The sequence below is a fragment of the Mauremys mutica genome, chromosome 1, assembly GCF_020497125.1.
Source record: "Mauremys mutica isolate MM-2020 ecotype Southern chromosome 1, ASM2049712v1, whole genome shotgun sequence".
NCBI classification, from domain to species: Eukaryota; Metazoa; Chordata; order Testudines; family Geoemydidae; genus Mauremys; species Mauremys mutica.
Genome location: NC_059072.1, coordinates 3,294,661 through 3,308,009, shown reverse-complemented (window position 1 = coordinate 3,308,009; position 13,349 = coordinate 3,294,661). Strand labels below are relative to the sequence as shown.

General features: G+C 49.9%; 1 protein-coding gene across 1 annotated transcript in view; it reads left to right on the top strand.

Moving 5' to 3' along the window:
• Positions 1-9,933: 9,933 nt before the first annotated feature.
• DENND6B (DENN domain containing 6B) overlaps positions 9,934-13,349 on the top strand; it is a 37,157-nt gene continuing 33,741 nt past the window's right edge. The window contains exon 1 of the mRNA XM_044989585.1: positions 9,934-10,158. Coding sequence (XP_044845520.1) covers positions 9,982-10,158 — 177 coding nt within the window. The 5' untranslated portion in view covers positions 9,934-9,981. The remainder of the gene's footprint in view (positions 10,159-13,349) is intronic.

The following is a 13,349-nucleotide window of genomic DNA, read 5'->3' as shown; positions in this document are numbered from 1 at the left end:
TTCTTATTTTCCTTTAACAAAAACCTGGGAAATTAAATGTAAAAGCTCCATATTAATACAATATTAAAGTGAAATGCTCAGGGACTGAGCCTCAGAATCGTCAGAACCCCTCAAAAGTCAGGAAATATCAATGTTGAGATTGAATGTCAAATCCGACCTCAGTTCTCATGGATGTGCATTCTGGTACAGTCTTTAACCATGAGATCACAAACTGTTTCTCAAACAACACAATATTACAATGCAATCTTTAATTTGTGGATTCCAGGATCTCAGATATACATGCATCTAAGGTTGCAGAAAAAATTGTATTATGGTACACTATTATCTGAGAAGTACTGTAGTATGCAACCACACAATTAATTATTCTGTTGTAATATATAAATGCAAGGCGCCAAGATAAGGTTTTTTATTCTTCATATTGTTGAGGGCTTAACCTGTTCAATCCAACCCACTGCACTGATATACTTGTATGAAAATTGGATTAAATCACTATTCTGCAGAGGTCCACCATAAGGCCTATATACCATTTAAGTCCCACTTAAAAACACAAAATAGCATTAATGTGGTGTTGGCCCGCTAGAGAGGACTGAATTTCTCCCTTGATAACTATATAGGATAAGTTATTGAGGCAGACAAATGAAGCATAGATTAAAAAGGATGTTAAGAAAATTAAAATCCCTGTTTATTTCTAGAGAAAGGGCTTGAGGGGCCTGATGAAAAACATTAAAGTGGAGTCAACATGAACCAAAAATACCAGCAAATTTAGCCAAACCACTTTTTCCCATCTTTAAAATGCCTTCTGCTCCTATGATCAAAGAAACTCATACAGCTGTAGCCACCACACATATATTATACCTGGGCTGCTGTTCACCAAAATATTACTGTGAATAAGAATGGTAATGATAGTTCTAATAATATCTGAGATGCATACAAACAATACATAGCCATAATTAATATAGAAATACACACTGTCACTTCAAACAGGATCAATAATAGGCATGAGTCCAGCACAGACCCTGGGTGATCTCCAGTTGTCTCCCTTGGCAGTTACAGCTTCCAAGACTCAGGAGCCTGCTCTACACTACAAAGTTAGGTCGACATATGCCACATTAGGTCGAGTTAATAATGTATGTATCTACACTACTGAGTCCCTTCCGCCGACCTAAGGGGCTTGTAAAGTCAACTTCTGTACTCCACCTCCGCGAGAGGCGTACTGCTTCAGTCGACATCCATGCGTTGACATGAGGATAGTGTAGATACAGCGCTGTGTAATTAGAATGAATTGGCCTCCAGGAGGTGTCCCACAGTGCTCCACTGTGACTACTCTGGAGAGCACTTTCAACTTCACTGCACTTCAGACAGGTACACAGGAAACAGCCACCCCCCGGTTAAAGCCCCGGTAACTTTTGAATTTTAATTTCCTATTTGTTTGGTGTGGAGAGCTTGTCAGCACAGCTGACCATGGATGCTCAAGGCCGCAAACATGCTTCAGCATGGAGCACACAGGAGGTAGTGAATCTGATTGCTGTGTGGGGAGAAGAGTTTGTGCAGGCAGAGCTCCAATCCAGCAGAAGAAATGCTGACATCTCTGCCAAAATCATGCAGGGCATGGGGGAGAAGAGCTATACACAGCAGTGCCGCGTGAAAATAAAGGAGCTTCGGCAAGCGTCCTAGAAGACAAGGGAGGCGAACAGTCGGTCTGGTTCTGAGCCACAGACATGCCGTTTCTATGAGGAACTGCATGCGATTCAAAGCTCCACTCCACCACTACCCCAAAACACTCTGTGGATACCTCCCAGGAACCCCAGGCAACAACGAAGAGGACACTGTTGAAGAGGAAGAGGAGGAGGAGAATGTGAGGCAGGAAAGCGGAGAATCCATTCTCCCCGACAGTCAAGAACTTTTTTAAACTCTGGAGCCCATCCCCTCACAGGACCAATTGTCAGCAGAGCATGATGCCTGGGAAGGCACCTCTGGTGAGTACACATTTTCAATCAAACTGTAGGAGTCACATGCTATTATTTTTAATGTTGAATCTGAATTAAAAAATTGGGATAGTAGTTATCAGCGGCCACTCCAGCTATGCAGACGGTGCTCTCCGAAAAAGACTGTTTATCTGCCTGGGGATGCCCCAGGAATCCTCCCTTGAGATCTCTAGAAAGCTTTCATGGAGGTACTCTGTAATCCTTTGCAGAAGGTTTCTGGGAAGGGCTGCCTTATTTCGTCCACCATGGTAGGACACTTTCCCGTACCACTCCAGTATTAACTCGTCTGGCATCATTGCGGCACACAGTATTGCAGCATAAGGACCAGGTCTGTACCCAGATGCTTGCAGCATCTGCTCCCTTTCTGCCTCTGTTACCCTCAGGAGAATGCATCCCACAAAGTGGGTATTCACCCACGAAAGCTCATGCTCCAATACGTCTGTTAGTCTATAAGGTGCCACAGGACTCTTTGCTGCTTTTACAGATCCAGACTAACACTGATACTCAGGAGAGTGATAGCTCATATGGTCACCTAGGGGAAACGGGGTAAGTTTTAAATGCTAGCCCATAAACCCCAAGCAATTTGACAAGTAATCCACCCGTCTGGTGAATTCTGGGTCACACAACCACACTTTCCCGAGCATGCCCTGGTTGTGGCTGTATTGCAGCCAGCATTTAAAAAACAGGGTTGGGGGCAATGCTTCCTGTTTGTCTCCCTTCCACCCGAACTCAGTGCTGCTTTTGTAACAATCAAACTATTTGTGGGGCTTTACGCTGGTGCCTGTCCTCAAGCACCATCCAGGTTGCTATGGGAAATGGGGCTTTTCTGAGGTTGGAACCACTGATCCCAAGGATGTCTTCACAAAATCTGCAGCACAAGACCTCTCACCCATAACTCATGGCCTTACTCACCATGCCTCATCAATCTATTAGGACTTTCCCAGATTAGAAGGTGGAAAAAGAAGGCTCAGGAGGACATGTCCAATGAGTTAAGGCGCACCGCCGAGAGTGACAAGACGGAGCTCAGCGCAGGATTGCACTGTCCAACAGCCTGCACAAGGACCGCGAGGACAGGAGAGCATGCTGGGAACACAAGTGTGACACGCAGGACAAGATGGTGTGGATTATGAGGGAGCAGACAGATATGTTGGTGTGTCTGGTTGAGGTTCAAGAAAGGCAGCTGGATGCTAGAGTCCCACTGCAGCCTATGCTGAACCTGCTGCCACCGTTGCCAAGTTCCACATCCTCCTCTCCCAGAAATCCTAGGATGCGGGGGCTTGGGGAATTCTGGTATCCCTTGTACTAAACTCCAGGGGAGGGTACAAGGATGAGAAGGCGCCCATTCCCACACCTTTGATTGTTATTGCAGCACAACTGTAAGCAAGCCGTCCTTGTTTCTCCCTGCCCTCCCCCAGTGTTATCAGCCCCTTAGACCCAGATTATCTTACTTGTCTTCGCTGTCTCTCAGTGTTTGTGAGCATAATCAAAATTAATGGATTGAGGAGAAAAGGCTCTTTATTAATTCAGCACACTGTAGGGGGTGTAGTTCACAGGGGAGTACATGCAATGAAGGGGACACCTTGGTAAGGAACAACACACATAAGTGTCGCATTACTGTGGATCATTGATGAAACTAGTTTTCAAAGCCTCACGGAGACACAGTGCGCCTCAATGTGCTCTTTTTACTGACCTGGTATCTGGCTGATCAAAATTGTCTGCCAGGTGATCTGCCTCCACCCCTGACCCCACGCCCCACCAGAAACTTTTATCTTTTTGTTTCACAGATATTATGAAGCACACAGCACTCAGCAACAACAATGGGAATATTGCTTTCACTAAGGTCTAACCTAGTTAGCAAAATACACAAGTGGGCTTTTAAACATCCAAAGGCACATTCCACCACCATTCTGCACTCGCTCAGCCGATGGGTGAACCGCTCCTTACTGCTATCCAGGCTGCCTGTGTACGGCTTCATAAGCCATAAGAACAACGGGTGGGTGGGTTTCTCAGGATCACAACTGGTATTTCAACATCACCACTGGTTATTTTGCAGTCTGCAAAGAAAGTTCCTGCTTGCAGCTCCTCCTAAAGAGGTGCACGTCATGCACCTTTCCCGACCATCCCACGTTGATGTCAGTTAAACGGCCCCTGTTCCCCACCAGTGCTTGCAACACCATTGAGAAGTACCCCTTTCTGTTTATGTACTCTTTGGCAACATGGTCTGGTGCCAAGATAGGGATGTGCATTCTGTCTATCGACCCACTGTAGTTAGGGAACCCCATCGCAGCAAAATCTCAAACTCCCACTATGTCCTGGACATTTTCCAGAGTCACTACCCTACTTAGCAGAAGTCCATTGATGGCTCTGGCAAGGTGGATCACAGCAGACCCCATGCCAATATAAAGTAGCTGAGACAGGCCTACCAGAAGGCAATGGAGGCCAACCATCACTCTGGTGTGGAGCCAAAGACACATTGCTTCTACAAGGAGCTGCACGCCATACTCGGCAGCAACTCCACCTCCACTGCTAAGAGCCCCATGGATACTTTGGAGGGACTGGAGGCAGCGGTCAGCAGATTCAACCCCAATGACAAAGTGGTGGATGAGGAAATGGAGCTCGAGGACGATATGGAGCAAATGGCAAGATTGTCCAGTGGTGTGATGAGTCAGGACCTCTTTTCCACTCTGGAGGGGTCTAGCCATTCTCAGCACTCTGGCTCTGGCACACAGGATGCAGGGGAGGCAAGCTCCAGTAAGTGCTCATTTTGCTTTGATACTGCATGGTGACAGGAGAGTGTGCTCTCATGTACTCTTTTATATGGCAGAAGAGGGATAAGGGACAGATATTAACAACAGAGCCTATGCAGCGAGTCCATGGTGGAAAAGTTTGTTAATGTACACGGGGATGTCCCTGGAATCCTCCATAGTGATCTCTAGGAAATGTTCCTCTAGGTATTCTGCAATCCTTTGCCAAAGATTCCTTGGTAGAGCTGCCTTGTTTCTCCCCACACTGTAGGAGACTTTGCCATGCCACCCAGCAATTATTTCTGCAGGGACCAGAGTAGCACACAGGTGAGCAGCATACGGAGCTAGTCTGAAGCAGCACACATGCAGGAGATACACCCTTGAATTCTGGGTTACCCTCAGGAGTGAGATATCGGGTTTGATTACTCTAACACAGGGGTCGGCAACCTTTCAGAAATGGTGTGCCAAGTCTTAATTTATTTACTCTAATTTAAGGTTTCGCATGCCAGTAATACATTTTCATGTTTTTAAAAGGTCTTTTCATAAGTCTATAATATATAACTAAACTATTGTTGTATGTAAAGTAAATAAGGTTTTTAAAATGTTTAAGAAGCTTCATTTAAAATTACATTAAAATGCAGAGCCCTCCGAACCGGTGGCCAGGACCCAGGCAGTGTGAGTGCCACCGAAAATCCAGCTCGCATGCCACCTTCGACACGCGTGCCATAGGTTGCCTACCCCTGCTCTAACATGTGGAACAGGGTGCCAGTATTCAGAATAGTCTCCCTAACCACTTTTAGTGACCCCCCTTTGCAAACCACTCTTTATAACTTCTTGCGCATTCACCCTTGCCACCTCTCTCCCCCACAAACTCACCATATTTGGGACTCATGCCAACCTGTACGCTAGCTCAGGGACAGTGAGAAAGAGGCGTGTATAACTTTTGTGATTCACAACTGTGAGTGCACTCATAATATTGTCTCTGTTCATTGTTTCTTTGGCTTCTGCAGATGTGCCCTTGAGAACCCAATCCTCCAGCAGAGTGCCTCCATCAGATAAGGCGCAAATCAGGAGGAGTAAGGAAGATATGTTTCATTAAGTGCTGCAGTCAATAGATGCAGCACACAATGAAACAAGAGCATGGAGGGAGACAGTTAATGAAAGACTGAGGCTGGATAGCCTGGAAAGGACCTGTGGGAAGGAGTGGATGATAAAGATACTGGAAGGCTAGACAGAGATGATTAAGTCCCTCATTACCCTGGAATCTGAGCACACCCGTGCACGACTCACCCTGCACCCACTACAGAACTCCGGTCCATGCCCTCTCCAAACTCCCGCACTGCAGTCCTCGCAAGTTCCCAGGCCCTCACAGTACCCTGTGCACTCCACGCCTAGGATCTGGTTTCCCAGTGAAAGCTGGAGTTACACACAGCTGTGAAAGCCCTAACTGCGAGACTGTTACTCATTGCCCATGTCACCTGTTTGACCAAAAAATTGTGTTTTGTCCTATTACTAAACTTGAGTCTTTGAAATAAAGTGATTATTTGTGACATACATACATTGGTTAGTGCTAACACTGAAACACAGTGGCTATAGATAGGACTATTTGCTCACTGCAATTAATGGTGTAATTCAAGGCAGCAAGTAATCACTGCCTGGTCAAATGCCTCACATAAGGACACATTACTGGAAATTGTTGCCAAAATACTCCTTCAAAGCCTTCTTGATTGGAATAGCTTCCCACTGCATCCCTCTAATTACCTTTGTATCCGGCTGCTCAAAATCAGCCAGCCAATCAACCTCAGCAGTCCACCCCTGGGGAAACTTTCCCCCCTTCACTTTGCAAATATTACATGCAGTACAGCAGGCTGCAATGACCGTTGGAATCTTTTCCTCACTGAGGTCTAACCGGCCAAAAAGACAGCGCCAGTGAGCTTTTAATCAGCCAAAGGCACATTCAATGGTCATTCAGCACCTGCTGAGCCTGTTGTTGAAGAGCTCCTTCTCACTGTCTAGGTTCCCAGTGTAAGGCTTCACATGCCATGGAAGCAAGAGGTAGGCGAGATTTCCAAGGATCACTATGGGCATTTGCACATCCTCCACTGGAATATTCTGGTCTGGAAAGAAAGTCCCAGCCTGCAGTTTTCTATACTAGGCTGCATCATGCACCTTCCCTGACCACCCTGCACTGATGTCAGTGGAATGGCTCCGGTGATCCACCAGTGCCTGCAAGACCATGGAGAAGTAGCCCTTTCAGTTGATGTACTCCATCACAAGATGGTCAGGGGACAACATTGGGATACGTGTTCCATCTATCGCCCCACTGCAGTTAGGGAATCCCATTGCCTCAAAACCATCAATTATTTCCTGCACATTACCAAGCGTCACAGTCCTTCGTAGCAGGAGACAATTAATGGCCCTGCACACTTGCATTACTGCAACCCCCACGGTGGACTTTCCAACCCCAGAGTGATTCACGATTGATCGATTGCAGTCTGGAGTTGCCAGCTTCCACACAGTGATCTCCACTCACTTTTCCACAGTGAGGGCAGCTCTCATTCTGCTGTCCTTATGCTGCAGTGCTGGGGCAAGCTATGCATACAGTTCCATGAAGGTGGGTTTCTGCATCCAAAAGTTCTGCAGTTACTGCTCACCATCCCATACATGCATCACAACGTGATCCTGACACTCAGTGCTTGTTTCCCTAGCCTAGTGCCAACAGTCCACCCTGGCAAGCTGCTCTGTGAATGCCAGCAGCAATCTTGAATTATTTGCTTGGCAGACAGCAGGGCAGGCATCACTAATTGACTCTCCATTTAGCAGTTCATTAAATACTGCAGGACCAGCCACATTGTGTTCATAAGGCTCATCACCAGACTGGTCAGCAGCTCAGAATCCATGCTGTCAGGCAGAGGTGGTGGGCACACAGTTTACAAGGGTGATTGAAAAATGGCACAAAACAAGTAGGAAGTCCATGGAATGATGGGACAGAAAGAATTTCATCACAAGATGGTGAGCATGTCCCCATGATGCACCGCAATCCATTCTCAGAACTCCCAGAGGCAGAGGGAGACAAAGGATGGCGAGTTACACAGTGGAATAACTATCAATGATGCAACGCTTTCTCTGTCAAAGCAAGAACAAGTACTGTGGACGCATTCTGCTGACACAAGGAGTGTTGTGTGGATGTGCACAACTGATGTTATTAAAGCGACTTATGATCTTTGACATAACTTGACTTAACTCAGTAGTGTAGACATGGCCTAAATATAATGTAATGTTTCCTGTATAGTCTTCCAATCCTCTTGTCTTGTCACATGCCCAAACCATCTAAGCCTGGACTCTCTCAACTTTTCTATAATTGGTACCACCTTTCCCCTACTTTGTTCATGCCGAACATAGTTCATCCTTGTATCTCCAAGCATCCATTTTAACATTTTAATTTCAACCATATTAGAGATTTGCTTCTATTTCTTTCTCAGTCCCCCACCATTCACAGGCATACAAAAGTGCAGGCCAGATAGCAACTGTGAAAAACAGGACGGGGTGGGGGGTAATAGGTACCTATATAAGAAAAAGTCCCAAAAAACGGGACTGTCCCTATAAAAATGGGACATCTGGTCACCCTAGGCCTGAATGCAAGATAAAATGATGATTATTTATACTGCAGTAGCGTCTAGAAGCCACAGCCCCACTGTGTGGTAAGAACTGTACAAACATATAACAAAGAGACAGTGTCTGCCCCATAAAATTTACAATATTTTTTAAAACCTAAAAATTTCTACTAATAATACCTTAGTTTACTAAACTGAAAGAATTAAAAATATCTAATTTACTCTTCATCTTTCCTTTAACACTTTGCATAAAATTCACCCCGGGCATTGGGTCTCACAAGGCCTATGCACCACTTAAATTTCACTTAAACCTTTAAGTGGTATATAGAGACTAGTGCAAGTTATGTATTTTACTTCACTTACTGGAAACAGGCTGGCCATTTTCTGTGTATAATCAGTTTCAGTCTTTTCTGCTCATGCACTAACACATGCCGCATGCAGAGATTCAGGAATAGGCTTAGTTTAAAAGAAAAAGGATGTATTGTGAGATAACAGGTTTATTATTCGGATACTGACTGGTGACTATTTCCATCTTCAGACTCCCTCCTTAACTGCCATCCACTGAAGAGTGGATATAACAGCAGTTGGGTGGACAGAAGATGCTACCTGCTGTTATGTCTGTGGTGAAATTGATCTTAATTCACAGGATCTCCTGCACTACACCAGCTCTTGAGTGTTGAAGTCTCTTTTATTAGCATGTTTGAGAATCTTCCCTAAAATGATCATTTCCAAATTATTTTCAATGTAACTAGGAATGTTAGGTGGTTTGTTGTTTCAGGCTTTTGTTTTTTTATTGAATGTGAGGCAGCCAAATAGCATACAGTAGAGGCAAGTGCAGTGAAAGCCTCCGACACTCAGTTTTGCCACCACACCTCAATTTAACAGCATGCCTGCAGTACTATTCCAGTCCCGGGTTCTACACACACCATTCTGCCAATTCATATTAATTCTGACCAGCGCTGCACTTTCACAGCCTGCTATTCCAGTCCCAGGCCCCCACACAGGTCGGTGGACACCTTTGTAAGTTTGTCCTGTGGAGCAATCAGAGGTGCTGCTGCGGTAACGCAGCATTGTTCAGGCAGAAGTCTCTCCCTCCCCCTTGTTAATTTTGACTTCGCTTGCCTGGCCTAGGGCGTGAGGTGGTAAAATCCGGAGCAGTGGTGGGGTCCTTTAGAAAGGTTAATGGCGCAAGGGAAGGCTTGGCATTTATACTGTACCCGAGGCCTGCCATGAAAGGGGCAGTTCCCTGCGCTCAGGGGCAGCAGTGTTACCCCCCATGGTAAACTGAGGCACAGAAGGGCGGAGGGGTCACACAGCGGGGTCGGGGGGGAACCCAGGAGTCCTAGCCCCCACAGGCCGGGGCAGTACGCGCCCCCTTTCCTGCTATCACCCCCCCTCCCCGTTACCCTGCAGCCCCCAGCCCGCCCCACGCGCGGCCCTGCCTCACAGCCAGACTCGCTGGCTCCCTGCGTTCCGGAGAGCCCAGGGGCGGCCGCTCTAGCTGGCTGGAGGCTGTCTCTATGGTCATTGCCCGCGGAGCGGGTCCTCCCGGGCGGCAGGGGGCGCTGCGGCGGCGGGCGGGCCCCGGCCGTCACGGCCGCGCGGAGGAGAGGAGGGGAGCGGCCGCCGCCGGCTGCCATGGACGCGCTGTGCAGCGCCGACCCCCGGCCTCGCGGCCGCCGCGGGGAGCCGCCCGTGTGCTCCTGCCCGGAGCCGGGCCCGGCGGCCTCCCTGCTGCCCTGGGCCCGCTTCTCCGCCTGGCTCGAGTGTGTCTGCGTGGTCACCTTCGACCTGGAGCTGGGGCAGGCCATGGAGGTGAGGGGGGCGCGGGGCTGTGGGGGGCAGCGGGTACGGGGGGCTGTGGGGGGCAGGGCGAGGGCGCCGATGGGGTGGGGCTCTGGGGCCGGGGGAGCGAGGGGGGCAGGGGTACGGGGGGCTGTGGGGGACAGGGTGAGGGGGGGCAGGGGGTACGGGGTGTGGTGGGGGGGCACGGGCCCGTGGGGCAGGGTACGGGGGGCTGTGGGGGACAGGGTGAGGGGGGGCAGGGGGTACGGGGTGTGGGGGGCCACGGGCCCGTGGGGCAGGGTACGGGGGGCTGTGGGGGCAGGGTGAGGGGGCCGGTGGGGGGTCAGTGGGTACGGGGTGGTTGGAGGAGTGAGGGGGGGCTCTGGGGCTGGGGGTGTGGGGGGCTCTGGGGCCGGGGGCCTGTGGGGGGCAGGGGATATGGAGTGGGAGGGGGCTCGGGCCAGCGGGGCAGGGTACGGGGGGCTGTGGGGGACAGGGTGGTTGGAGGAGTGAGGGGGGGCTCTGGGGCCGGGGGTGTGAGGGGCAGGGTGAGGGCGCTGGTGGGGGTGGGGCTTTGGGGATGGGGGTGTGAGGGGCAGAGGGTATGGGGTTTGGGGGGCTCGGACCGGGGGCCTGTGGAGGGCAGAGGGTACGGAGTGGGGGGGACTCGGGCCAGCGGGGCAGGGATACGGGGGGCTGTGGGGGACAGGGTGGTTGGAGGAGTGAGGGGGGGCTCTGGGGCCGGGGGTGTGGGGTGCAGGGTGAGGGGGACCCTGGAGAGAACAGGGGTGTGGGGGGGAATGGGCTGAGGGGGTCTCTGGGGCCATGGGAAGCAGGGGGGGTCATGGTTGTACGGGGTGAGGGGGGGCTCTAGGGCCTTGTGGGGTACAGGATGAGGGAATGGAGATGACTAAGGGGTACGGTGGGGAGGACAAGTATGGGCAAAGGGGGGCCATGGAGGCGTATGGGGGGACCTGAGGGGAGGAAGCCATGGGGTGAGGAGGGGCTGGGGAGTATGGCATGAGGAGGGTTGGGAAATACACCCCTCCCCCTGTATGGGGGGCCATGGAGGTGAGGAGGGTCTGGGGGTATGAGGTGAGCGGGAGGTGAAGGAACTATGGCGAGAGGCCTTAAGGGGGAGCAAGGGAGGTGGGGGGGGGTGTAGGTGGGCAAGGGGGTGCATGAGCAAAGGAGGTCCATGGAGGCAAGTATGAGGGGCCCTGGGGTCAGAGCTGTCCCTTGGATATGTTGAATCGGGGCAACTGCTCTGGGTCCTGTGCTTTGAGGGATTCCCAGCTTCAGTGTGCCTGTGTCATGTGGGGGGCGCTAGGCCGGCCAGGGGAGTTGGGGTTAGGGGTGCCTGGGGGGCCAGGCCAGCCTGGGGGTGAGGTTAATGGTTTGGGCAGGCTAGGCTGGCCAAGGAGTTAACAGGGGGCCTGGTGCCGGCAGTGAGGGTCAAGCCTGCACTAACCGGTGGGAAGCGCGCATTGTATTTCCTTTTCTTACTCGTCTGCCGCCGCACTGGCCTGGCGCATCCTAGTACCGCCAGAACACGCCAGGCTGACCCCATCCATTGCCCTTCTGCCCCGGACCTTCCCTTTTCTGGGACCCCCCTGCACAGGGGTCCCCTCACCCTTGGTACAGGTGCTACCCGGTGCCTCTCCATCGTCCCTCACCCCCCAGCACTGGTGTCACCTCCCCACACCAGATTTCACCTGTAAAAAAATTTTAAGGGTACCCATACAGGTTGATTTGTCTCGGGCTCCACACTCTCCTAGGGAAGACCCTGCATGGGGTAATGGGGGAGCTGAGGAGGGGAGGCCATGGGGGTGGGGGCAGATGGCTATGGAGGTGAGGGGATGAACAAGGGTAAACTTTGGCCCCCACCTGGACCCCATAGAGAATTCCCCATAAGGGATAGAGAGAATTGTTTGGGGATGGGGAACACTTAACTGAAAGGGCTTGAGTTGCCTCCTTGGGAGAACATGGAGCCTGAGAGGGGACCCTGTGGAGGAAGGGAATTGGAAGATACACAAAGGGAGCTAGGTGTATGGGACATGTGAGGCGGCTGAAGGCTTGAAGCCCACCCTGCTCAGAGGAGAGCTTGAGGTCCCATCATAAGAAAGGATCTTGCAATAACAGACATTTCCACTGATTGCACTGAACCCCAGGTTTGAACCTCATCTCCTGCCTGTCACTCACTGTGTGATCACAGGAACTACCCCCTCTGTGCCGTTTATTTACAGACTGTAAAACGGGGAGGATCCTGACCTCTGACTCCTAGAGAATTGAGACTTAATTATTGTTATAGCACTTTGAGGTCCCTAGATGGGAGGAGCTAGAGGTCAAACTAGCGCATCCCTGCTTAGGAATTGTTTGGGTGAGTTTTTTGCTTCCTGGACATTTACATTTATTTTTACTTTCTATGCAGTTTGAAAATAAAATATATATAAAAATAAAATAATTTCCACCCTGCAATTCAGTCAGTTTTACATTCCCAGTGGACTTGTTTCTTCACAGCCAGGTCTACTAAATCCTGGAGAGAACATGCAGATCTGGGGGCTGTGGTGGCATATCAGGATAATTTGTAGCATAAATATTTAATAGATCCTAATGAATATTTAACCTGAAAGAAGTTGAACTCTCACCCTTCACTATCTGTCCATTGTTAGATGAGAAGTGTGACTTGAACTTGCATATAGTTGACTTGGCAACGCAGCAAATCATCTTGAAATGGGATAGTCTCCTTCTGTTTGGTGTAAGGGCGTGGAAAAGCACTTATCTGACAGCACCAGCTGCCTGGAACATAGTGGGGCCACCTCAGGATCTTGGTGATGCCACATCCTCTTTTTACCAGTTTATATCTAGGACAGGCCACGCTGTCTGGTCCTTCTCACCTTTGTGGGGAAGCAGAAGGGGAACCCCACAGTGTTATCTGCAGCAAGGGAAAGAGTTTGGGGAAGAGGAACGATGTGGGTGGAATTAAGCATGGAAACTCAGAGTGTTTCCTGGGTGGGAAGGAAGCAAATGATTAGAGGGCTCACGCTGTTGTGTTTTGGTAGAGAATTGTAAGAAGGTAATTAAAAAAAAATCTTAAATGGTTTTGAACCATCGAGATATACGCTAGTTAGCGTCTTTAATCCTGTGATGTTATCATCATTTCCCTAATCCTTCCACACACACATCCGTTCCCCTCCTATTCTCTCGCTGGTCTTAAATTA